Genomic DNA, 26,248 nt, shown 5'->3' with positions numbered 1-26,248 from the left:
TAGGGTCAGAATTTGGCGTCAACAACATGAAAGCATGGATCCATCCTGCCTTGTATCAACGGTTCAGGCTGGTATTGGTGGTGTCATGGTGTGGGGAATATTTTCTTGGCACTCTTTGGGCCCCTTGGTACCAATTGAGCATCGTTGCAACGCCACAGCCTACCTGAGTATTGTTGCTGACCATGTCCATCCCTTTATGACCACAATGTACCCTGTAACATCTGATGGCTACTTTCAGCAGGATAATGCGCCATGTCATAAAGCTGGAATCATCTCAGACTGGTTTCTTGAACATGACAATGAGGTCACTGTACTCAAATGGCCTCCACAGTCACCAGATCTCAATCCAATAGAGAATCTTTGGGATGTGATGGAACGGGAGGTTCGCATCATGGATGTGCAGCCGACAAATCTGCGGCAACTGTGTGATGCCATCATGTCAATATGGACCAAAATCTCTGAGGAATGCTTCCAGCACCTTGTTGAATCTATGCCACGGAGAATTGAGGCAGTTCTGAAGGCAAAAGGGGGTCCAACCCGGTACTAACATGGTGTACCTAATAAAGTGGCCGGTGAGTGTATGTGCACAAGACTGAGATCAGTGGGATCTTTTGAGACCAAGAGATAGATCTAAAACAGATCAACCTAGAAAAGTAACTAACTTTAATAACCAATGGGAAGACATTCATGATCTCCTAAAAAAATATTGGAATATCCTCTTGGGAGACTCCAACTGTATGTTACTCCAGTACCAAGCTTGACTTCCCATTGAGCAAGAAATTCATCGCACAGTCACTTTCAGTGCCCAACTATACCCCTGGGTACAGGGATCAGATTTTAAGGCTCTTTCCCTTTTGGCAATTGCTCAGTATGTCCTTTGATGGAAGCATGTACAATTTCTGTTAATCCATCATATCATGAGGAACACGCTCTTCGCACTGTGTTAATTGTCAAACCAGAAACGTCAATTATGATTTAATTTGTCTGTGATACATGACTTACATGGGGCAAACAACACAAAAGTTACAACAAAGGATTCAACCACATTTGTCTACCATAACCAATGGTCAACAGTGGCGGCACATTTTCAAAAATTCCATCAGGGTATACAGGCAGTCCCCGGGTTACATACAAGATAGGGTCTGGAGGTTTGTTCTTAAGTTGAATTTGTATGTAAGTCGAAACTGTATACTTTATAATGGAAGTTTTAGACAATTTTTTTTCTTTTGCCCCAGTGACAATTGGAGTTTCAAAATTTTTGGTGTAATTGGACCAAGAATTATCAATAAAGCTTCATTACAGACATCTTACAGCTGATCATTGCAGTCTGGGACTATAGTAAAGCATCCAGAGAGCTTCACCAGAGGTCACATGGGGCAGAGGGGTCCGTCTGTAACTATGGGTTGTCTGTAAGTCGGGTGTCCTTAAGTAGGGGACCGCCTGTATTTGACTGTCATACACCATTTTACAATTGGGAGGTTTTTGTCATACCCTTAGTAATTATGGGTTAAATCTAGAGATGAGCGAGCACTAAAATGCTCGGGTACTCGTTATTCGAGACGAACTTTTCCCGATGCTCGAGTGCTCGTCTCGAATAACGAACCCCATTGAAGTCAATGGGAGACTCGAGCATTTTTCAAGGGGACCAAGGCTCTGCACAGGGAAGCTTGGCCAAACACCTGGGAACCTCAGAAAAGGATGGAAACACCACGGAAATGGACAGGAAACAGCAGGGGCAGCATGCATGGAGGCCTCTGAGGCTGCTTAATCGCACCATTATGCCAAAATTATGGGCAACAGCATGGCCATGACAGAGTGACAGAATGAAGCTAGATAGCATCTAAAACATGCAATAATTGACCCTGACACTATAGGGGACGGCATGCAGAGGCAGCGGCAGCAGGCTAGAGAGTGGCATGGCGACATACCCTAAATGGACCAATGGGTGGCAGAGAGGAACCAAAGGAGGTGAGCAAGAAGCGCTCAAATAATATCGGTACATGATAAAAGTTTGCCAGTATATTTTGTGGATTACACAGCAGGGTGGTGACAAAGTTAACATGGAAGCCATGAAAACAACCCAAAATTCTGCCTGACACAGCTCGTTTGATAAGGGGACCATGTATGGAGGCAGTGAACTAGTAGTAGATTAAAGGTTCTGCAGTTAAAACTATGTTAGTTGGATCTTGGCATGGAGTTGGCGCTCCGCTGCCAGGCGAGCTTTCGCCAATCCAAGCCCCTGTCTCTAGGCTACTCCCCAAACAGCACTTCTAAGAACCTTTTGTATAAGATCAAGTGTAGTAGCGTTCTTATAAGTTTAGGATATGGCGGGTGAGGGGAATGTAAACAGATGCGCAAGAAGCGCTGAAATAATATTGGTAAATGATAAAAGTTTATTAGTATATTTTGTGGATAACACAGCTGGGTGGCGACAAAGTTAACAACTTTGATGTGGAATCCATGAAAACAACCCAAATTTCTGCCTGACACACCTCGTTTGATAAAGGGACGATGTATGGAGGCAGCTATATGGACGACTTTTGGAGGTAGCAATGGAGACAACGTGTGGAGGCTGCTATGGAGACAATTTAATTTGGATAGTGCCTATATGTGGCAGTCCCAAAAATTTTTCAAACCAGAGGAGCAGGTAGGTGGCCCTCCAGAAAAATAGAATAGATTGAGTGCCTGTATGTGGCAGTCCCAAAAAGTTTTCAAACCAGAGGAGCAGGTAGGTGGCCCTCCAGAAAAATTGAATAGATTGAGTGCCTGTATGTGGCAGTCCCAAAAAGTTTTCAAACCAGAGGAGCAGGTAGGTGGCCCTCCAGAAAAATTGAATAGATTGAGTGCCTGTATGTGGCAGTCCCAAAAAGTTTTCAAACCAGAGGAGCAGGTAGGTGGCCCTCCAGAAAAATTGAATAGATTGAGTGCCTGTATGTGGCAGTCCCAAAAAGTTTTCAAACCAGAGGAGCAGGTAGGTGGCCCTCCAGAAAAATTTAATAGATTGAGTGCCTGTATGTGGCAGTCCCAAAAAGTTTTCAAACCAGAGGAGCAGGTAGGTGGCCCTCCAGAAAAATAGAATAGATTGAGTGCCTGTATGTGGCAGTCCCAAAAAGTTTTCAAACCAGAGGAGCAGGTAGGTGGCCCTCCAGAAAAATGGAATCGATTGAGTGCCTGTATGTGGCAGTCCCAAAAAGTTTTCAAACCAGAGGAGCAGGTAGGTGGCCCTCCAGAAAAATAGAATAGATTGAGTGCCTGTATGTGGCACTCCCAAAAATTGTTTAAAACAGAGGAACGGGTCGGTGGCCCTCCAGAAAAATTGAATAGATTGAGTGCCTGTATGTGGCACTCCCAAAAATTGTTTAAAACAGAGGACCGGGTCGGTGGCCCTCCAGAAAAATTAAATGCATAAAGTACTATAGCAAGAGCCAGTGGGCCCTGTCAAAAAATAGCCAGTTTACTCTGCTTTACTGTACAAAGAGGAGGAGAAGGAGGAAAATGAGGAGGAGGAGGAGTGGATCAATTATTCAGGTTGAGCTTCCTTCACCTGGTGGAGATTGGAAATTATGAGAAATCCAGGCTTTATTCATCTTAATAAGCGTCAGCCTGTCAGCGCTGTCAGTCGACAGGCGTGTACGCTTATCGGTGATGATGCCACCAGCTGCACTGAAAACCCGCTCGGACAAGACGCTAGCGGCAGGGCAGGCAAGAACCTCCAAGGCGTACAGCGCCAGTTCGTGCCACATGTCCAGCTTTGAAACCCAGTAGTTGTAGGGAGCTGTGTGATCATTTAGGACGATGGTATGGTCAGCTACGTACTCCCTCACCATCTTTCTGTAAAGATCAGCCCTACTCTGCCGAGACTGGGGACAGGTGACAGTGTCTTGCTGGGGTGACATAAAGCTGGCAAAAGCCTTGTAAAGCGTACCCTTGCCAGTGCTGGACAAGCTGCCTGCTCGCCTACTCTCCCTCGCTACTTGTCCCGCAGAACTACGCACTCTGCCGCTAGCGCTGTCAGAAGGGAAATACTGTTTCAGCTTGTGCACCAGGGCCTGCTGGTATTCATGCATTCTCACACTCCTTTCCTCTGCAGGGATGAGAGTGGAAAGATTTTGCTTGTACCGTGGGTCCAGGAGAGTGAACACCCAGTAATCGGTGCTGGAATAAATTCTTTGAACGCGAGGGTCACGGGATAGGCAGCCTAGCATGAAATCTGCCATATGCGCCAGAGTACCAACGCGTGAGAATTCACTCCCCTCACTGGCCTGACTGTCCATTTCCTCCTCCTCCAACTCCTCCAACTCCTCTTCTTCTGCCCATACACGCTGAACAGTAAAGGACTCAACAATGGTCCCCTCTTGTGTCTCGCCAACATTCTCCTCCTCTTCCTCCTCATCCTCCTCCACCTCCACCTCCTCCGATATGCGCTGAGAAACAGACCTAAGGGTGCTTTGGCTATCAACAAGGGAATCTTCTTCCCCCGTCTCTTGTGACGAGCGCAAAGCTTCCGACTTCATGCTGATCAGAGAGTTTTTCAACAGGCCAAGCAGCGGGATGGTGAGGCTGATGATGGCGGCATCGCCACTGACCATCTGTGTTGACTCCTCAAAGTTACTCAGCACCTGACAGATATCAGACATCCACGTCCACTCCTCATTGTAGACTTGAGGAAGCTGACTGACCTGACTACCAGTTCTGGTGGAAGTTGACATCTGGCAGTCTACAATGGCTCGGCGATGCTGGTAAACTCTGGATAACATGGTCAGTGTTGAATTCCACCTCGTGGGCACGTCGCACAACAGTCGGTGAGCGGGCAGTTGGAGGCGGCGCTGCGCTGCCCTGAGAGTGGCAGCATCTGTGCTGGACTTCCTGAAATGCGCACAGATGCGGCGCACCTTCGTGAGCAAATCTGACAGATTGGGGTATGTCTTGAGGAAACGCTGAAGTATCAGATTTAACACATGGGCCAGGCATGGCACATGTGTCAGTCTGCCGAGTTGCAGAGCCGCCACCAGGTTACGGCCGTTGTCACACACAACCATGCCTGGCTTCAGGTTCAGCGGTGCCAGCCACAGATCAGTCTGCGCCGTGATGCCCTGTAATAGCTCTTGGGCGGTGTGCCTTTTATCGCCTAGGCTCAGCAGTTTGAGCACCGCCTGCTGTCGCTTAGCAACGGCACTGCTGCTGTGCCTAGAGCTACCGACTGATGGCGCCGTGCCCACGGATGGTAGTTCGGAGGAGGAGGTGGAGGAGGGGTGGGAGGAGGAGGAGGCATAGTAGGCCTGAAACACCTGGACCGAGGTAGGCCCCGCAATCCTCGGCGTCGGCAGTATATGACCAGCCCCAGGGTCAGACTCGGTCCCAGCCTCCACCAAGTTAACCCAATGTGCCGTCAGCGATATATAGTGGCCCTGCCCGGCAGCACTCGTCCACGTGTCCGTGGTCAGGTGGACCTTGTCAGAAACGGCGTTGGTCAGGGCACGGGTGATGTTGTCTGACACGTGCTGGTGCAGGGCTGGGACGGCACATCGGGAAAAGTAGTGGCGGCTGGGGACCGAATACCGAGGGGCGGCCGCCGCCATGAGGTTGCGAAAGGCCTCGGTCTCTACTAGCCTATAGGGCAGCATCTCCAGGCTAAGCAATCTGGAGTTGTGCACATTAAGGGCTTGGGCGTGCGGGTGGGTTGCACTATATTTGCGTTTCCGCTCCAGCGTCTGGGGTATGGAGAGCTGAACGCTGGTGGATGCTGTGGAGGATCGTGGAGGCGACGATGGGGTTTTTGTGGCAGGGTCCTGGGCAGGGGGCTGACTATCAGCTGACACAGGGGAAGGAGCAGTGGTGTGCACGGCCGGAGGTGAACGGGCTTGTTGCCACTGAGTGGGGTGTTTAGCATTCATATGCCTGCGCATACTGGTGGTAGTTAAGCTAGTAGTGGTGGAACCCCTGCTGAGCCTGGTTTGGCAAATGTTGCACACCACAGTCCGTCGGTCATCCGGTGTTTCCTTAAAGAACCTCCAGACTTCTGAAGATCTAGCCCTCGCCGCAAGAGCCCTCGCCACGGGAGCTTCACTAGTTGACACATTTGGCGCTGATGCACCAGCTCTGGCCCTGCCTCTCCGTCTGGCCCCACCACTGCCTCTTCCAACCTGTTCTGGTCGAGGACTCTCCTCCGTCTCAGAAGCACTGTGTTCACCCGGCCTCTCAACCCAGCTTGGGTCTGTCACCTCATCATCCTCCGATCCCTCAGTCTGCTCCCCCCTCGGACTTCCTGCCCTGACAACAACTTCCCCACTGTCTGACAACCGTGTCTCCTCATCGTCGGACACCTCTTTACACACTTCCACTACGTCAAGAAGGTCATCATCACCCACAGACTGTGACTGGTGGAAAACCTGGGCATCGGAAAATTGCTCAGCAGCAACCGGACAAGTGGTTTGTGACTGTGGGAAGGGTCCAGAAAACAGTTCCTCAGAGTATGCCGGTTCAAATGCCAAATTTTCCTGGGAGGGGGCAGACTGGGGGGGAGGAGGCTGAGGTGCAGGAGCTGGAGGAGTGGCGATTTCGGTGACATGGGTGGACTGCGTGGAAGACTGACTGGTGGACAAATTGCTCGAAGCATTGTCAGCAATCCACGACATCACCTGTTCGCACTGTTCTGGCCTCAACAGTGCTCTACCACGAGTCCCAGTAACTTCAGACATGAACCTAGGAAGTGTAGCTCTGCGGCGTTCCCCTGCTCCCTCATAAGCAGGTGGTGTCTCACCCCGGCCAGGACCACGGCCTCTGACCCCTGTAGTAGTTGGACGCCCACGTCCCCGCCCTCGTCCTCTACCCCTAGCCCTCGGGTTAAACATTTTTAAAATGAGAGTTATAGCTTTAATTTTTTTTTAACTTTTTTTTGTGTTTTTTTTTTTTTTTTGTGTTTTTGAGTTTTTAAAACCAAACAATGCTATCCTATTGCTATGGCTATTTTCTAGCCAAGTATGAAAGCACACTACTATGCCAGATGAGATGACACCGAGTTATTAAACAAAATAAACGTAAAATAAAAAAGGACAAATGGCAGACTGTGCCTAATTGAAATCCAACCCCTACTAAATTTTCCCACTTCGGTCTTTGCAATGGATATGTGCGTCACTAAGCGCAAAACACAGCGGTCGCAAGTCTCACTACAAATTGCTGACAATTGGCTAGTAGATGCACTGCAGCAAGTACAGCCACCAGCAGATCAACCAGAAATCAAATATATAACGCTACTGTAGGCGTAAGCCGTTTGGATTCTCCTATGGCTATTTTCTAGCCAAGTATGAAAGCACACTACTATGCCAGATGAGATGACGCTGAGTTATTAAACAAAATAAACGTAAAATAAAAAAGGACAAATGGCAGACTGTGCCTAATTGAAATCCAACCCCTACTAAATTTTCCCACTTCGGTCTTTGCAATGGATATGTGCGTCACTAAGCGCAAAACACAGCGGTCGCAAGTCTCACTACAAATTGCTCACAATTGGCTAGTAGATGCACTGCAGCAAGTACAGCCACCAGCAGATCAACCAGAAATCAAATATATAACGCTACTGTAGGCGTAAGCCGTTTGGATTCTCCTATGGCTATTTTCTAGCCAAGTATGAAAGCACACTACTATGCCAGATGAGATGACACTGAGTTATTAAACAAAATAAACGTAAAATAAAAAAGGAAAAATGGCAGACTGTGCCTAATTGAAATCCAACCCCTACTAAATTTACCCACTTTGGTGTTTAAGGTGGATATGTGTGCCACTAAGAGCTAAACACAACGGTAGCAAGTCCCCCTGCTAATTCCTCACAAAATGGTACTAGATGCAAATAAAAAAAAAAAAAAGTAGAACATTATTGTAGCCCTAAGAAGGGCTGTTGGGTTCTTGGAGAATCACTCCTGCCTAACAGTAAGCTAATAGAACACCCTAACGCTTTCCCTGACCAGCAGCAGCTCTCTCCCTAGCGGCATCCAGACACAGAATGATCCGAGCAGCGCGGGCAGCGGCTAGTCTATTCCAGGGTCACCTGATCTGGCCAGCCAACCACTGCTATCGACGTGTAAGGGTACCACGTCATGCTGGGTGGAGTGCAGAGTCTCCTGGCTTGTGATTGGCTCTGTTTCTGGCCGCCAAAAAGCAAAACGGCGGGAGCTGCCATTTTCTCGAGCGGGCGAAGTATTCGTCCGAGCAACGAGCAGTTTCGAGTACGCTAATGCTCGAACGAGCATCAAGCTCGGACGAGCATGTTCGCTCATCTCTAGTTAAATCCCTATTATGTGAATATCCAGGCGTCTGGTATTTTCCCTGTGTGGTTTTATTGCCTTTTTGGCAGCTTTTCGAGTTGTGTGATTATTAATCACTGTGTATGTAATTACATGTCTGTGTCAGGATCTTGTGTGAGTCTCAACTTCTTTCGAGCATCTTTAATAATAGTTTTTGCTAATTATTGTGCCGTCTTCCGTTTTGCTATTAATAATATTGGATAGAGCGTCACTTCTAATGTATTATGGTCAAAGTTTATTTCTTTTTGTGGATCTTCACTCCATTACAGGCAGTCCCCAGATAGGGTCCGTAGGTTTGTTCTTAAGTTGAATTTGTATGTAAGTCGAAACTGTATATTTTATAATGGTAGATCCAGGAAAAAAAAATTTTTGCCCCAGTGACAATTGGAATTTCAACATTTTTTGTTGTAATTGGACCAAGAATTATCAATAAAGCTTCATTACAGACACTTCACAGCTGACCATTGTAGCCTGGGACTATAGTAACATCCAAAGACTTCACCAGAGGTCACATTGGGTAGAGGAGTCCGTCTGTAACTATGGGTTGTCTGTAAGTCGGGAGTCCTTAAGCAGGGGATCGCCTGTATACTGCAATTGCAGGCATGATTTCAGTCTTCACACATCTTTATATTGGGTTATTATTCATGCTCTGTCCCGTTTTTGGGATTTGCACTTATTTTTTTTAGCACTTTTGGTTGGGGCTACTTACTACTTGTTCTCAGTTGTACTACTGTGATACACATTGGTGAATTAGCTACTTTGCGCTTCTTTTTCCAGCGTCTCCAGTGCCTTGGAGACGATACCTTCGTCACTCATTACTTAATTTCCCGGAAGTTTTCAACACTGTTTTCGACACCGTTATGATGTGCACAGGTGTAATAGGTATAATTTTGTATAGAAACAAAGGAGGGGAGGTGGGATGGTCGTTTGGGGGAGTGGATTTACTTCAATTTTTTAGAGGTCACACAACAGATATTCCACTTACCCCTGAGGAAGTCACTTGTGTGTGACGAAACGCGTGGCGTCTGCCTCCCCCGCATCTGCCCTAACAGAGCTTGACCTACTTTGACTTTGTGAACTATATTTTTACGTGCTGATTGCACAAACTTGCTGGGGATTTTGCTGCTGTAGTTTATTTGCATAATTATATGGTTGGCTGCTTTATTACTATGTACACTCACCGGCCACTTTATTAGGTACACCATGCTAGTAAAGGGTTGGACCCCCTTTTGCCTTCAGAACTGCCTCAATTCTTCGTGGCATAGATTCAACAAGGTGCTGGAAGCATTCCTCAGAGATTTTGGTCCATATTGACATGATGGCATCACACAGTTGCCGCAGATTTGTCGGCTGCACATCCATGATGCGAATCTCCCGTTCCACCACATCCCAAAGATGCTCTATTGGATTGAGATCTGGTGACTGTGGAGGCCATTTGAGTACAGTGAACTCATTGTCATGTTCAAGAAACCAGTCTGAGATGATTCCAGCTTTATGACATGGCGCATTATCCTGCTGAAAGTAGCCATCAGATGTTGGGTACATTGTGGTCATAAAGGGATGGACATGGTCAGCAACAATACTCAGGTAGGCTGTGGCGTTGCAACGATGCTCAATTGGTACCAAGGGGCCCAAAGAGTGCCAAGAAAATATTCCCCACACCATGACACCAGCACCACCACCAGCCTGAACCGTTGATACAAGGCAGGATGGATCCATGCTTTCATGTTGTTGACGCCAAATTCTGACCCTACCATCCGAATGTCGCAGCAGAAAATGAGACTCATCAGACCAGGCAACGTTTTTCCAATCGTCTACTGTCCAATTTCGATGAGCTTGTTCAAATTGTAGCCTCAGTTTCCTGTTCTTAGCTGAAAGGAGTGGCACCCGGTGTGGTCTTCTGCTGCTGTAGCCCATCTGCCTCAAAGTTCGACGTACTGTGCGTTCAGAGATGCTCTTCTGCCTACCTTGGTTGTAACGGGTGGCGATTTGAGTTACTGTTGTCTTTCTATCAGCTCGAACCAGTCTGCCCATTCTCCTCTGACCTCTGGCATCAACAAGGCATTTCCGCCCACAGAACTGCCACTCACTGGATGTTTTTTCTATTTCGGACCATTCTCTGTAAACCCTAAAGATGGTTGTGCGTGAAAATCCCAGTAGATCAGCAGTTTCTGAAATACTCAGACCAGCCCTTCTGGCACCAACAACCATGCCACGTTCAAAGGCACTCAAATCACCTTTCTTCCCCACACTGATGCTCGGTTTGAACTGCAGGAGATTGTCTTGACCATGTCTACATGCCTAAATGCACTGAGTTGCCGCCATGTGATTGGCTGATTAGAAATTAAGTGTTAACGAGCAGTTGGACAGGTGTACCTAATAAAGTGGCCGGTGAGTGTATGTTTACATATATTTGGCAGGGTTGAGGGGTGTCTGCAGGGACTTTGCTGTGTTCTTTTCATTGTCCCTGAATTTATGTGTGCATTCTTGTACCTTTTTAAGTATTTTTAGATTGTTTTGTTGTGTGTGTTTCATGTCATTATGGCTTATAAATAAAGTTTTGTATTTTTGTATGACACATTGAGGCCGTTTATTGAATCTCTTTTTCTGTATAGTGTAAGAAAATTCAATATTGTGGTGCAGAAAACTAGACTAACTAAAGGAGGAGGAGCGAAGTCTGACTCACCAGTCTTATAGTAGACCAGATAAATCATCCAGGATCAGACACAGGGATTAATCTGGCGCACTGGAGATCTGTCTGGTTCTACTCTGCACTGGTCTCATGACTGACACATCAATAGATTAAATTTTTATCCCTTATTCACATGAGAATAACTGTCTAAACGACCAGAAGGAGGAGGATAAAAATTTTTAAAAAGAAAATTCAAGCATGGGTAACCTAAGGACACTTACTCAACCAGGCACCGTGACTGTGGCGAATCTGCAGCATAGAGGAGCTCTGGGAACCGCCCAGGAGCCTTTCCGACTCATTAGCATACTTTAAAAAGTTAATTTTAGAAGGAACGAGGCCATGGATTACAAATATATATGAATATATGAGTATGTGGTTTATCCACATGGCCGGCACCAGCAGTGAGCATACCTGGGCAAGTGCCGGGGCCCAGAGCTGCTGGGGGGGGGGGGGCCACATAAGGCTGTATATAAGGAATCCATGGGGCTGTGGGAGGCTGTTTCTGATGAATCTATAGGGGGTGAGAGAGCTGTATATAAAAGAAGCTTATGCACATGCACAGTCACTGAATCTTGCACAGCCGGCCGCGGCACATTGCAGCTGTGTGAGATTCACTGCGTGCACATGCGCAGGTAGTGCCAAGAGCTGAGTAACATCACCGGCTCTCGGTCCAATGAGGAGGAACACAACAAAGATGGGGCGTGCACAATTAAATATCTGATGTGCGCGGAATTACCAGGGTGATGTAAGTGAAGCGCCGCAGCCACATTTCTATAGAATATAGAATACTTTTTTTGTCTAAACAATCGTTTTTTGTCCTTAAACAAAATATGTCCTGGGGTCAGCGGTAAAGAGCCCAGGGGGTGGTGGGAGGAGGTCATTAGGCCGGGATCAAGTGGTAGGTTTCGTTTAAGGGGAAGAGGGGCCCCAATCAGAAGACCCCTGCTAATTACAGTAGGTACAGAAAGTATTCAGACCACTTTACATTTTTCACTCTTTGTTTCATTACAGCCAATTGGTAAGAGCATGGTGGCAGCATCATGTTTTGGGGGTAGGGACAGGACGACTGGTTACAATTGAAGGAAACATGAATGCGGACCTAAACCCAATTGAACATCTCTGGAGAGACTTGAAAATGGCTTCAACCAACATTCACCATCCAACCTAACAGAACTGGAGAGGATCTGCAAGGAAGAGGCAGAGGATCCCCAAATCCAGGTGTGAGGAACTTGTTACATCCTCCCAAGTAGACTCCTGGCTGCACCAGCTCCAAAGCTTCTACTCAACACTGAGCAAAGGGGCTGAATACTTATCACCATGTGATATTTTACCAACAATATCAACATTTCTAGATACCACATCTTCATTTTGCTACATAATAGGACCGGGCATCTAGCCCTCCATCTTCAAAATACGGAACTACTCCCAAATGTCATAACTACCCCCTGAGGAAGTGTGGGTGAAACACGCGTTGGGGTGTCCAAGGGCTTTTCCTGCTGCACTACAAAATGGGTAAGACACTGATCTATTACTTCCCACTCCACCAATCTCATACATTTTAGCCATTTGTGCAATTGGCTAAAATGATCCCTAGAGGCATATTTATTATTATCTATTACCTTTTTTGGTGGGTATACCCTATATTGTGCACAGGACTTTAGCTAATTCGGACCAGTTTGATATTGGATTTCTTCCATTTACATCCATTGTAATTAATTTGTAAAAAATTTTTGTGGAATTTTATATTGAGAACTGAGTAACTCCTTTTTTTCTTGTGGTAGTAATATCAACATTTCTGTATATTTTGTTGGAAGATGAGGGCAGAGTGTACAGTAATGAGCAAAAAAAAGAACTTTTTTGATCTTACCAATTGACTGCAATGAAACAAAGAGTGAAAAATATAAAGGGGTCTGAATACTCTCCGTACCCACTGTACATTCGACCATCAAAACAGGGATATCAGCTGAAGGAATAACCACAGTGAGACCCTTTAGCGCATGGCGGCGGTATGCTACAACACATCCAGCTGATTGTGAATTGGCTTCCTCTGAAACTTACCTGAGGGTGCGGTCACACGTTGCGTTTACCGCATGCGTTTAAAAACGCATTGGAATATCTGAAAAGTGATTTGCCTTATTAAACAGCTGTTAACACTTGCATTTACAAAATGCTAATGTTAACGTTTGTGTTAACGCATGCATTAACATTGTGTTAACAAACGCATGCGTTAAACGCTATGCGTGACCGCACCCTGAGAGTTTGTGTCGCATATGTAGGGTGACTATAACACGCTGTACTCAAGGAACAACTTACAAAATTGAGAACATTTAAGAAGCTTTATTTCATATCATTTTTTCTCCAAAATCCACAAAGTTTGCATAGCAGGAAAATCAGGCTTCCAAGTGTCCCCATAGTAGCAGTCCAGAAGAGGTTTCCCATAATTCTGCCTCCTTATACTGTATTATATGTTATTATGTTAATGTAGCGATTAATGAGTTAATGAGCGGTTAATGAGTGATTGTACTTGACGGACTGAGCACCGACAATGGATTACTATGGGTGACCCCCATCTAAGAATAGGATGATTACAAGGGGTCTCTTTGCCCTGACCACCATGGGTCATATGTCATCTGATCACATATCTGATTATACGGTGAAAAGTAGAATAATAAAAAAGAACTGCTCATTGTTCTGTATATTTGTCACTTCACGTTACTATTCCAGATCTTCAACTAGAGGGAAAAAAAGACAAAAAAATGTCAGACCTGGAATATCATGAAATATTGTGCACAGTAAACATACAGTAAATACAAGTCACCTGGTAAATAACTGTAGTTTCTAGTTTTATCCATTGACATTTAAATTGATAAGATTTTGATCTTTATATACTACCTGGCAAAGGTAACCCCACAAAAATGTAGGGTAATTGTGTGGGTTCATACAACTCAAGCAAAAGTATAGGTCACTCTCTCTTAATTGGCCATAGTAACCGACATCCACATAATCATAGCTACAACCTATAATTGGTATTAAATAAGCCATTTTGTTGACTCATCCTACACATTTAGCACAATATCTATATTAAAGACACTAAAAGGAAGAAAGTAATAAAATAAGCTTAATGGGACCTAAAGGTAACTTGTCATACAAAGCTGCAGATAGTGTTATGGTATTTGCCCTGGAGATCTGTGTAATCCTACCTTTATGTGTGCTCTATTAGCAGCAGGTCTGTGAAATATGCAGTTATATTCCAGGATTGTAGCTGGACTTAGAGCATTGGTGTGTGTGTGTGAGGTCAATTCACCGGGATGCAGCACAGCCCTCCACAGTCACTGCTGTAAAAAGGCTTTTGTGTGAATACTACAGAAGTAACTCAAAAAGGAGGGGTTGTGCTTTTTTAGTGAGAAGTTGTAAAACACTAGGGCACACCATTGCAAAAAGTCCAGCTGCAATCCTGGAATATGAATGCAAATTTTCACCGTTCAACACACACATAGGTACGGTTACACAGACCTCCCGGGACAATACCTCACACTGGCTGCGGCTTTATATGGTCAAACCCGCTGACAGACAATATGGGGCTTCTTTTTATTTTGTAAAGAGTATCCAACTTGAATACAGCTGCAAATCCAAATGAAATTCATGGATAAGAGGGGCGCTGTTTCTAGCACAAAGAAAGGTAATTATTATAATCTTGGACATTCCCTTTAACACTTCCCTTTAATTTGACCACCAAGCAGGTTTACTTTATATGATATAGACTTACCGCCCATTGGAGCAGTACAATTCTTTCCCCACATTGTTTCGCAGCACTTATAGGGAGCGGTACAGTTAGCATCAGAGTCACATCGGATTATTATCCTAGTTGAGTAATCATCTGTCTTTGGGCTTTCATCTTCGTCTGACTCCTCAGATACCACAGGGGGACATTGACCAGGTCGCTCTAAAAAAAAATTACAAAAAATTAAACCATTGCTGGATATTTATATGGATAAACATTACTATAGTATATCACGTTCAATCCCCAAAAAAGTAACATAAACAGTAAAAAAAAAAAAATTAGTATATGTCAGGAGGATGTGTTTCCTATTGGTTTCTGATACTGTCCAATCAGTGTTGACCTTATCAGATGGGGCGGGGACCAATTTGCAACACCCAGTTGAATAACTCATAACACGTTTTTTAAAAGGAATAGTAGAAGAACAAAAATTCCAAAAAGTGTTACAGATTCTATATTTTATGGTGACACAACTGATATAGGAACCTTACTCATAGGGGCAGATTTACTTACCCGGTCCATTCGCGATCCAGCGGCGCGTTCTCTGCGCTGGATTCGGGTCCGGCCGGGATTTATTAAGGTAGTTCCTCCGCCGTCCACCAGGTGGCGCTGCTGTGCTGAAAAGCATCGGAACGCGCTGGAGTTCACCGAGCCGGGCTGAGTGAAGGTAAGTGCAAGCTCCGCGACAGATTTTTTGTTTTAAATGCGGCGGTTTTTCCGAATCCGTCGGGTTTCGTTCGGCCACGCCCCCCCGATTTCCGTCGCGTGCATGCCAGCGCCGATGCGCCACAATCCGATCACGTGCGCCAAAATCCCGGGGCAATTCAGGGGAAATCGGCGCAAATCGTAAATATTCGGGTAACACGTCGGGAAACCGCGAATCGGGCCCTTAGTAAATGACCCCCATAGTAACAACTAAAACCTTGTTATCAAAATGTACCTTTCAGTGGAGGGAGACACATATCTATACATTCGGATGGACAGCACTTTTCTTTACCCGGGCATCCTGTGTCATTTTTACAAAGTGGGCGTTGTGGAAGAAAACAAAATTTCGCAATCCCACAGAAACCTTCTTTTTCTGAAAACAAACAGTTCAAAATCAGAACAAGGCAGAAGATGTAGAAAAATAAACAAAAACAATGATAGAAGTGGTGATAGTTGTAAGTACCGCGTGCTGACCCATTGGGGCTTATTTACTAAGGGTCCGAGGATCACATTTCCTTCGGACTTCCCGGCATTTTCGGGTTTTGCACGGCTGTGACAATCCGACTGATTCGGATGGGATTTAACATTCAATTTGTGTCGCAAGACCAAACACTTACATGCACCAGGAAGAAGAAGGTGAACTCTGGCGGACCTGAGCGGGGAAGCGACACATGCAGGATATTGCACGATCTTTCTGGATCGCAGCAGTTGTGTATTCCGGTCGGACAATGCACTTTCGGGGATCGCGCAGGACGGGTAAGTAAATGTGCCCCACTGGGTCTGTGGAGCTTCTAGTTGACTTTGCCGAGGTGCTAACAAGGGCTAGGATGTGTGCGGGTACAACTAGAAGGAGTCCAGCAAAGAGGAGATAGGAAGTCTTCCTTAATGTGGGGGTTTTGTTTCCTCTACCAGTCTGGAAGATCTTCTATTTTTCCAGATATCTTCTGAGAATGTCTATATGAAGACTTCTTCTTTTCTTGTTTCAAAGGGGTTGTCCAAGTTTAACAAGACTAAGGCACAGGTAGGAATCCCCTACTGCCCACCCATCAACTCTCACTTGCGTTCTTCTATCTGGCTACAGCAGGGATGTCACATCAACATCATGTCCTCTTCTCTCTGTTGGTCTTGAGGTTTGCAGCAGTGATATCGTTGCAGCCACTTTGTGCACCACTGATGTCAGTGATTGGCTGCACAGGTCATGTGACCTAACCACTACAACCCTTAGAGGACATCTACCACCAGTGTAAAGGATTGTACACCAAGCACACTTACAAGCTAGTGTGTTTCCCCTCTGGCTGGATTCTCTCTTCTTTTCGCTTCTTATACCCTTTTTTTTAAGTTTTTTTTTAAATTATGCATACGAGCCTGAGGGGCTCCATAGGTGTTAATGGAGCCTGGAGCCCCTCAGGCTCATTTGCATCATTTTTAAAGCCTTTTTTTTTTCTTAAAAACATTGGAAGCTTAAAGAAGATCAGATCCTGCCACAGGTGGCCCACACCAATATGTCAGTATACTTGGTTTATCGATCTTGATCCTGGTGGCAGATGTCCCTTTAGACCAGTAGGAAGCAGATGAGAGGAGCCAAAGTGGTGGGGTTCAGTTGTTTCATTATTTTGCACCAATGCCATGGACCACATATATATATATATAAATTTTTTTTTTAAACGGCAGCACTACAAGATAGTGTCCAAAAGTGATGGGGTGTCTTTATTCCATGTGCAACGTTTCAGCTCACAAGGAGCCTTTGTCAAACATCACCAGAGGCAACCGGGCTTTTTCACTATGAGAACTGTTAATCTGTGGAATAGCTTGCCACAGGTGCTGGTCAAAGCAGGGACAGCAGAGAGCTTCAAGAAGGGTCTAGATGCCTTTTTACATCTAAATAACATTGACGGTTATGTTATATAGATACTGTTCCCCTTAATCCCTTCCTTGGTTGAACTTGATGGACATGTGAAGAGGTATGTAAATTATATTGTATAAAATAACCTACCCTCAGTAGATGTACATTCTTTCTTAGAGTCCGTAAAGCAGCACAGAGATCCAGGAGCACAATCACTGTCAGCACTGCACACATCATCACGGCGCTCAGTAATCCCTTCTTGATATGAACACGGGGGACATGTGCCATTTCTTCCTGCATGCATACAAAAATCATTAATATAACACTTAACAAGAAAAACAAATACTAGCCTTATATTTGAATTGATAGCCTAAACCCTAGGCCCCTGTGAACTAGTATAGCAAGTTTACTTACTATTGTATTTACTATACAGAGCCGCTTATGTGGTGCTTTGCATTTGAAAAGTAGTTAACATTAGTAGATTTTAGCAAACAAAAATAAGTACAAAAGGTACAAAACTACATAAAACTGTAACAATTTTATGGGACGGTAAATGGAGATCTAAGGTGAGGGAACAAAACTACATAAACTTGAACAATCTGTGTGGGACGGTAAATGGAGACATAAGGTAAGGGAGCGTAGCAGAGGAGTAGACAATACTAAATAGGTGGGTTGTGGGTTACGTTTGAAGGTTTGGAAGGGGAGAGCTGTAATTTGGAGGCAGCACAAAAGAAGTCTTGGAGATGTTTGCGTAGAAGAGCGTAGAGTAGGAGAGTGGAGCAGAAGGTCAGAGATGTATGGAGGAGACAGGTTACGGAAGGCTTTGTAAGTCTGGAGGGACTGGTAGAGAGGAGAGGCAGAGGACAAGCCAGGAGACAGATGGATTAGGTGGACAGCAGGATGGATTAGCAGGGTGTCAGAGAGTTAGCTAGACTTAGAAGAATGTTGCTGTAGACCAAGTATGAGATGATGAAATGGAGCAGCAATTTTGTGGACTGTTGACTGTGAGGAAGGATTGGATGCTAGAGATGTTCTTGAGGTTGAAGTGAAGGCCAAGATCTGGGGCGTCAAGAATAGTCAAAGTCAAAGAGTCAAAGGTTTCACGAAGGCAGAAGACTATCCTTCCACCCCCCTTTGTGACTATTTTTACACCTATGGAAGATGTCAATCTTTGTGTAAAGGGTTGGTGATAGGAAGCATATAAAGAATAAGGCAGGTTAGGGGGCAGGATCAGCTCCAGATGTAGGCCACCAAGAACCTCATTTGTGTGGATCAATTATAATAATGATGGCATTTTCTCTAAAATGACAGATACTTAGGACATAAGAAATGTTTGGAAAGCTTATTATGTGCCCCTATACAATGCTGTTATGACTTGAGTTGGGGCAATGTGCAGTATAATGGGGGTCATTTACTAAGGGCCCGAATCGCTTTTTTTCATTGGGTTTCCCGAAAATTACCGATTTGCGCCGAATTGCCACGGGTTTTTGGCGCATGCGATCGGATTGTGGCGCATCGGCGCCGGCGTATACGTGACGGAAATTGGGGGGCATGGCCGTCGGAAAAACCGCAGAATTTAAAAATATAAATGTGTCGCTTGACACGCACTTACCTGCACCCGGCCTGGCTTGGTGAACTCCAGTAAACTCCAACGGACTTCAGCGCAGCAGCGACACCTGGTGGACATCGAGCGCACTACATTAGTGAATCGCCGGAAGACCCGAATCAGCATTGGAGAACGCGCCGCTGGATTGCGAATGGACCGGGTAAGTAAATCTGCCCCATTATGTATATAATGGTGCACATTCTCCACTTTTTAGTGTGTCCAGTCGGATGACCCCAACTGCTATTGCTGTAGTTACGCCCCTGCACTTGTTCTTCTTTTTAAATTAGCAATGTATATCCCTGTCATTCATTGTTGTATGGAGCACATACACTGACCTTCAGCAGGCGGCTTGCAGAATTTGACACCATTGTCTTCACAGCATTTTTTGTCTCCTGGGCATTCACTGTCATCTTCACATTGTGACTCCATTTTCTCACTTGAATTATAGAACCTTTCTGGGGGGCACACTCCGGGCCTCTCATTACCTAGAAAAATAGTTACAGACAAAGAAGTTTTCATTATTGAACCTCATTTACACTATTACTGTACAGACCTGTCTCTATCTCTTACGGAGGAGCAAGCCATGGAGCAAAGGAGGTAAGTAATGAATTTATTATTTTTTTAAATGTGACGAGGAAAGCTTCTGCTGCTGCATTGGACATTTATTAATGAGGGACTGCTGTGGACATTTCATTAATAAGGGAGCTACTGGACATTTTATTAATGAGGTGGGCTGCTGCTAGACAATACATTAATAAGGGGAGGTACTAGACATTTCATTAATGAGGTGGGCTGCTGCTAGACAATACATTATTAAGGGGAGGTACTAGACATTTCATTAATGAGGTGGGCTGCTGCTAGACAGTACATTAATGAGGGGGACTACTGAACAGTGTATTATTAAGGAAGGCTGCTGCTGGACAGAATATAAATAAGTGAGTCTGCTGGACAGTAAAATAATAAGGCGGGGTACTGGAGAGCATGTTAACCACTTCCATATTGCTGTTCGACTATATAAGTCATATAGCAGTGAGGGGAGTATGGAGAGGGCTTATGGGCTGAGACCTCTCCATCCGCAGCAGGTGTCAGCTGTATTACACAGCTGACACCTGCCCGTAACTGCCACGGTCGGTGCTGACACCAATAGCGGAAGTTGACCAGCTAGGTGCTGAGGTGAAAGCCGACAGCGGCACCTAACAGTGCTTCCGAGGGGCACCGCCATCTTGGATTGCCAATCGGCGCCCTTCATGACATCATCAGGGGGTGCTGATTGGTGGCCTTAACAGCTAGGAACAGTCTGGCTTGTAATAATAGAAAAAAAAATAAAAATATATAAAAATTAAAATAACCCCCCTTGCCCTAGAACAAATATCAAAATAAATAAGTAAAATCATAAACACGTTAGGTATCGACACGTCCCAAAATGTCAAATCAATCATAATGTAAAAATTATTATTCTCGCTGGTGAAAAGGTGACGGAAAATGGTGCCCAAATGCCTAGATCGCCACTTTTTGCCATTTAGTAGCACGTGGGACCCCACCGGACCGCTCATTTTTGTGATCTGTGGGGGTCTCATCACTGAGACCCCACAGATCAGCATCTTAGACCCTAGTCTATTGATAAGTCCTAACTTGTGCTCGTGGGAAAACCCCTTTAAGTTCTAGGGTATGTTTATTATATGGACTGACCTTGGTTACTACACCTCCAAACATATACATATATAACCATAAATATATATAACCGCAATACAGAGAGGGAGAAGTTTAATATACCGATTTATCTCTGATGTAACGGGGACTCCACTATGACAATCCCATGAAGTGTTTAAAGTAAATCTACCACCAGGATGAAGAATTGTAAACCAAGTACACTTACATACTGGTGTGAGCCCCCTCTGTCAGGATCTGCTCTATTTTTAGCATCTAATGTCTTCGTTTTTACAAAAAAAGTTGTTAACATTTCTGCAAATGAGCCTCTGGGGCTCCAGGCTTTATTGTCACCTATCGAGCCCTGAGCTCCTCAGGCTAATTTGAATAATATTTAAAACCTTTTTTAGTTAAAATGAAGACTTAAGAAGCTAAAAGAAAAGCAGATCCTTCCAGAGAGGTAACAAACCAGCATGTAAGTGTCCTGGTGGTAGATGTCCTTTACTATGATGCCGATGAGAACCGAAGAGCATAAATGTCTTGGTTGCAGATAGGTTTTAAGATACTGGAACAGCTCCTCATGCTACTTCTTGTTTTTCCAGGCCTTCTCAGCAAATCAGTGGCACAGTTTGCATGTTTCTCCGTCATTAGAAAAACAGATTTGGCCCTTGAATAGTGGGCATCTTCCATTAAGATCTTTCTATAGCTCCTGTGCTGTTGAGCACCGGCGGTGGTGTCATCACCCATAAGAGAATCTGCCCTCTTACAGGCAATGTGAACATCCTAACCATTTTTTAAGATGAACAAAGCATGGATCCCATATAACTTGGGATTAATGGAAGTTTTAATTGAACTTCAAATTAAAATTTTTCAATTCTGTACTAAATGGAACTTCAAATTCACAAATGTTTAAAGGGGTTGTCCACTTTCAGCTGTTTGCTATTAATTTTGTAATGAAAAGTTATACAATTTTCCAATATACTTTCTGTATCAATTTCTCACAGTTTTCTAGATCTCTGCTTGCTGCCCTTCTTTAAGAACGTCTATGCTTATGAATAGAATATAAATCAGTCTATGGTCATGTGATGTCACACAGGTGCACAAGCCGTTATTATCACACAACTCCTATTGCTCTCTGTGATAATAATGGCTCATGCACCTGTGTGTCCATCCCATTCACTGGAGTAAACATAGAAGCTTCCTATAGCATGACAGCAAGCAGAGATCTAGAAAACCACCAGGAATTGATACAGAAAGTACAGTATTTTGGAGAATTGTATAACTTTTTATTACACAAACAACATCAAATATTTGCTGAAAGTGGACAACCCCTTTAACCGCTGTGACATCATTTATTTTAATTATATTATATTTCATTATATTTTATTATTTCTTTGTGGTTTTTAAATGTTATGTTATTTCAAGTTCTTTTCTTAGCCCATTGTGGGCAGGAAAGCTTCCCTGTTATTCCCACTATTTTTCAGCCATCTATCCCCATTTTATAGCCATTTTTGGCTGTTAAAATCTGGGTCCGCATTGACTTTAATGGGATTTACAGTTCGGCCAGAGATAAGGGTCCCGAACCAAATTTTGTTGTGAAATTCAGATGAACCCGTTGAACCTGAATTTTGATCGACCCTCTCATCTTTATATAATATTATTGTTAAAGTTTGCCAGGAGCCACTGACCCTCAGGTACAGGACTTGGAACTTCCTTTGCCATCCTGTGTTCTGCTGGCTTCTGACAGATGGAGGGGACTGTGTCATCATTACTGTCTGCATGCCACAGTTGTCATAAGCACTTCCATAACAGTGGTTGGAGGGATGGGCCTATTATGGTCTTATACTTACTTTCTTAAAGGACATCTATCACCAGGATGAAGGATTGTAAACCAAGTACACTTACTTACTGGTGTGTTCCCCCTCCGACAAGGTCTGCTCTTCTTTAAGCTTTCTATTCTTTTGTTTAAAAAAAAAGGCTTCAAGAATTATGCAAATGAGTCTATGGGGCTCCAGGCCCCTCAGGTTCATTTGCATACTTTTAAAAGCCTTTTTTTGAATAATCCAGGGCATAAGAAGCTAAAAGAAGAGTGGATCCTGCCAGAGGGGGTACACATCAATATGTCAGTGTGCTTGGTTTACAATCCTTCATCCTGGTGGTAGATTTCCTTTAACATTTGATATAAGTGGCCAATCTCTTTAAAGTGTAAAGGTAAGTAGAAAAGGTATTTTGGGGGACAATTATATTTGGCAACCAATGGCCACTAGATAAATCCAGATGCTCTCCTGGCCTCATAACCACCCAATTGCTCCCTGTAGAGTCAATGGTAATGCTCTCTGCCTCTTCTACAAGGTAAAAATCTTGTGTTCCTCCCTGTATTTCTCTCTTTTAGACTAACTATTAGCACTGACTATTAGAAGAGAGCCATGATCTCAATGCCCCACTAATTAGTTTACAAGACACTCTAACGACAGATGGCGTTATTGGGGTGATCAATGATCCTCTACACATTCTATATATGAATCAATGCTTTAAAGTGATACAAAGAGTACAATACACATCACAAAAGTGTTGTAAAATGCGGATAATAAGGTATCACTATCCAAGGTCTTAGACAAAAGGGCCGTTATACTCACTATGACATAATAATCATAATCTCGCATCCCTCATCATAAAGCATCAAAACTTTGCCAGTCAAGTGAACATAAAGAACATTCATTAAGGGGTATTTGTATTCGCATTTCTGGCGCCACAAACAATGTTATGCTAGAGAAGGCCATAGCTTAGAATTGGCTGCTTTCCACCCCTACGTGGGGTCTCATGCTTGGGTTGTTTTGTGGGTCTACCTATGAATGACATGTAGCTAGCACAGGGTAAGTATATGTATAGTAAGTATAATACATGTGTTCTTACAAGTATATGCCATCAGTATCCTGATCCCAAACAGCCCCTTCATGACTTACAAGCTGATGTTATACTCCGGACAACAAGACAGAGGAAGACCCCGAGGAAGGAGACCTGAATGGGGCTCATCTTCATCTCCATGATATGGTAGATGTGGTGTATACTGGCAGTGCCAGGCTCTTATATAGGCAATGGTAACCTCTGTGTGGGTGGTGGCCTCCAGAAACAAGGAAATCGCCTTATCAATGAGATTTTGTTTGTCACATACAAGTAATTAGGAATTTTTTGAGGTGAACTGGGTTTACTCCGATTTAAAGTAACTTGTAATACAAACCTGCTAACGTGGCCCTCACTGCGTCGTCATTAAAGGGGTTGTCCCACATTTAGAAGTCATCCTCAAGGTGACTTTTGGGAACCTCACCAATTACAAGAGCGGAACCCCTGCAATCCATAGAATGGTAATCCTGTTCTCACTACGTCCTGCACCTCCACCCATTAATGATTATGTGACCTCTGTTCCCACCAACTACCTTGTAAACTTTGGGCGACCCCTATAAATACTTGTGAAAACTGGTACGACATGAGGGACGGTAAACTGGTACGACATGAGGGACGGTAAACTGGTACGACATGAGGGACGGTAAACTGGTACGACATGAGGGACGGAAGGAAGGAAGGAAGAACTGGGCAAAAAATTGTCTGCAATTTAATATTCAACTCTTGGAGGGTCCTAGCCATAATACGACAAATGAGCGGCTCTTTTAACAAAAAGTTACTGTCTAATTCGAAGCAAAACCTGTATTGTTTGTCTCCAGGCTGTAATGATACAATTACAGTCCCATGATGCAATTCATTTCTAAGAAGCTTCCTGTAATTAAAAATGAGATCAGATTAGTCCAGACAAATTTGATCATATCTAAAAAACACAAGGAAATGGTTTACGGTGCACATCCAAAGTAAATCCTGAAAAAAATCACCCTATTGTCAATTTATCCAGTCAATTTGTGGATAATTTTGGGATGTGTTTTTAAAGTATATTTTATTTTTATGTGAATGTCCCTAAATGCCCTGTTAAGTTAGTTATTGTGGAGTTAAACATCATTAAAATGTATATCTTATAATACATGTTATGTATTATATCATATATATCATATATATATAATTCATAAACCAAGAAAACCCATTTCATTTCTCCATTTCCCGTTGCCCAACAAAAGCTAAAAAATCTTTTATTTTTCAGTTTACAGAACCATATGAGGGTTTGCTACCTGTGGGACAAAGCACTGACCACATAAGTTAAGGTAGTATAATAAATCTTTATTCAGTATACATATACAAAAACTATTAAAAATGTACAACCACAGATGGTGATCCACAGACAAGGGAATCACTCAATTTGGACACTGTGGAAACCTTGCAGTGTTCATGGTAGCAAGCTTGGGAAATTGTATAAAGCAAAGTGCAGTGTGCAATCAAAGATCAATATCACTGAGCCTATGAGGTCCTATAACATGTGCCCCAAGTAGAAAGCGGAACTTTCTTACCCATATTAGTTACATTGGTTCACGTGTCCTGGGTGATTCCAGCCCCGACGCGCGTTTTGTCTCATTTGAGCCGAAACGCGCTTCAGGGCTGCATATTATAAATCCACGAGGACGCCAGTCACTGCCCGACCCAGGGTTTCGCCTCACAGTTTCTTCGCAGGTTTCTTTACGTCAGTCAAGCGTCACTTGACTGATGTAAAGTGTCTAGCTACAGTTGTAAATTATGCCAAAAAATATGATAATTCATATGTTATAAACTTTAAAATATGTTATAAAATGTTATAAAATAGTTATAAAAAAGAACACAGTTGACCCACAACATATGACCAGGCTAAAGCCCGCGATTTTAACAGCTGGTCACCTCCAATATTGAACTGATAAAATCTAAGGGGGGACGCACTTATAGTTGTAATTGTATCCAATATGTATGACGACAGTAACTTGTATGTGTTATTGTTATTTATCCCCGACTTGTAACTTAAAGTTCTTTTACTTCAATAAAATGATTGAATATAAAATAGTTATAAAATAGTACAATCCCCAATACTGAGACACAATAAAGTTAGGCCATATTCTACAAGTGAACTAAATGATGAAGATGGTGACTTGATACTGTACAAGTCAAGATCAAGGTCAAACTTTCAAGGCAAAGTTCACACAAGAAGAACATACAAAGAAGGAAAAGTCTAATCAGAAGCAAAGTCACACAAAGAAGCAGAAATTTAGTAGCAGAAGTTTAGAAAAGAAAGGTTACAGCGAGGACCACAAACATTTGGTCCAATGAGTTGAGTAGGTGTTCAAGCAGGACCAGCAACTAAAAGACTGCAGATATCCGAGAAACTACTGGCCTCAAGGATGGAAACTGCTAGACCTCCCGCATTGGGGCAAGCATCAAGGAGAGCAAAAAGTTATCATAGAAAACACGGAGGGGAAATTACCTTCGTACTTAAAGGGGACCTGTCACCAGGAGACCCATTTTTATCACTCCCCCAGTCCCCACAGAGCATACACTGCCAAAGTGTTTTTGTATTAAAAATTGGTTTTACAGAAAAAAAGATATGTTATATTGTACCTTTCATTAGCATGTGCTGTGTGACTAGGCAGTTGCCCACCGGGAGGGGCTGGAAAGGAGCAGTTCCCCCCCACCCTTGGGAAGCAGCTACTCCATGTGATTTTTTCAAATATATGAAAATGCCCATCACTTGGCTTAGCGACACCCCCTGCTCCTT

General features: G+C 43.9%; 1 protein-coding gene across 3 annotated transcripts in view; it reads right to left on the bottom strand.

Annotated features, from left to right (window-relative positions):
- Positions 1–13,314: 13,314 nt before the first annotated feature.
- The window catches only part of LOC140064796 (whey acidic protein-like), a 22,206-nt gene continuing 9,272 nt past the window's right edge, over positions 13,315–26,248 (bottom strand). Inside the window, exons 1-6 of one of the 3 annotated variants that reach the window (XM_072112029.1) lie at positions 23,535–23,669; positions 19,260–19,409; positions 17,469–17,612; positions 15,711–15,848; positions 14,759–14,935; positions 13,315–13,724 (exon numbers count right to left, since the gene is read on the bottom strand). In XM_072112029.1, coding sequence (XP_071968130.1) covers positions 13,708–13,724; positions 14,759–14,935; positions 15,711–15,848; positions 17,469–17,612; positions 19,260–19,409; positions 23,535–23,616 — 708 coding nt within the window. In that variant the 5' untranslated portion in view covers positions 23,617–23,669 and the 3' untranslated portion in view covers positions 13,315–13,707. Of the gene's footprint in view, positions 13,725–14,758; positions 14,936–15,710; positions 15,849–17,468; positions 17,613–19,259; positions 19,410–23,484; positions 23,670–26,248 lie in introns of those variants that run through there. The other 2 variants (XM_072112030.1, XM_072112031.1) reach the window with 2 other exon arrangements.

Source organism: Engystomops pustulosus, chromosome 6 (genome assembly GCF_040894005.1).
Source record: "Engystomops pustulosus chromosome 6, aEngPut4.maternal, whole genome shotgun sequence".
Lineage (NCBI taxonomy): Eukaryota > Metazoa > Chordata > Amphibia > Anura > Leptodactylidae > Engystomops > Engystomops pustulosus.
Note: the sequence above shows the minus strand (reverse complement) of the source record. Positions and strands in the feature narration are given on the sequence as shown.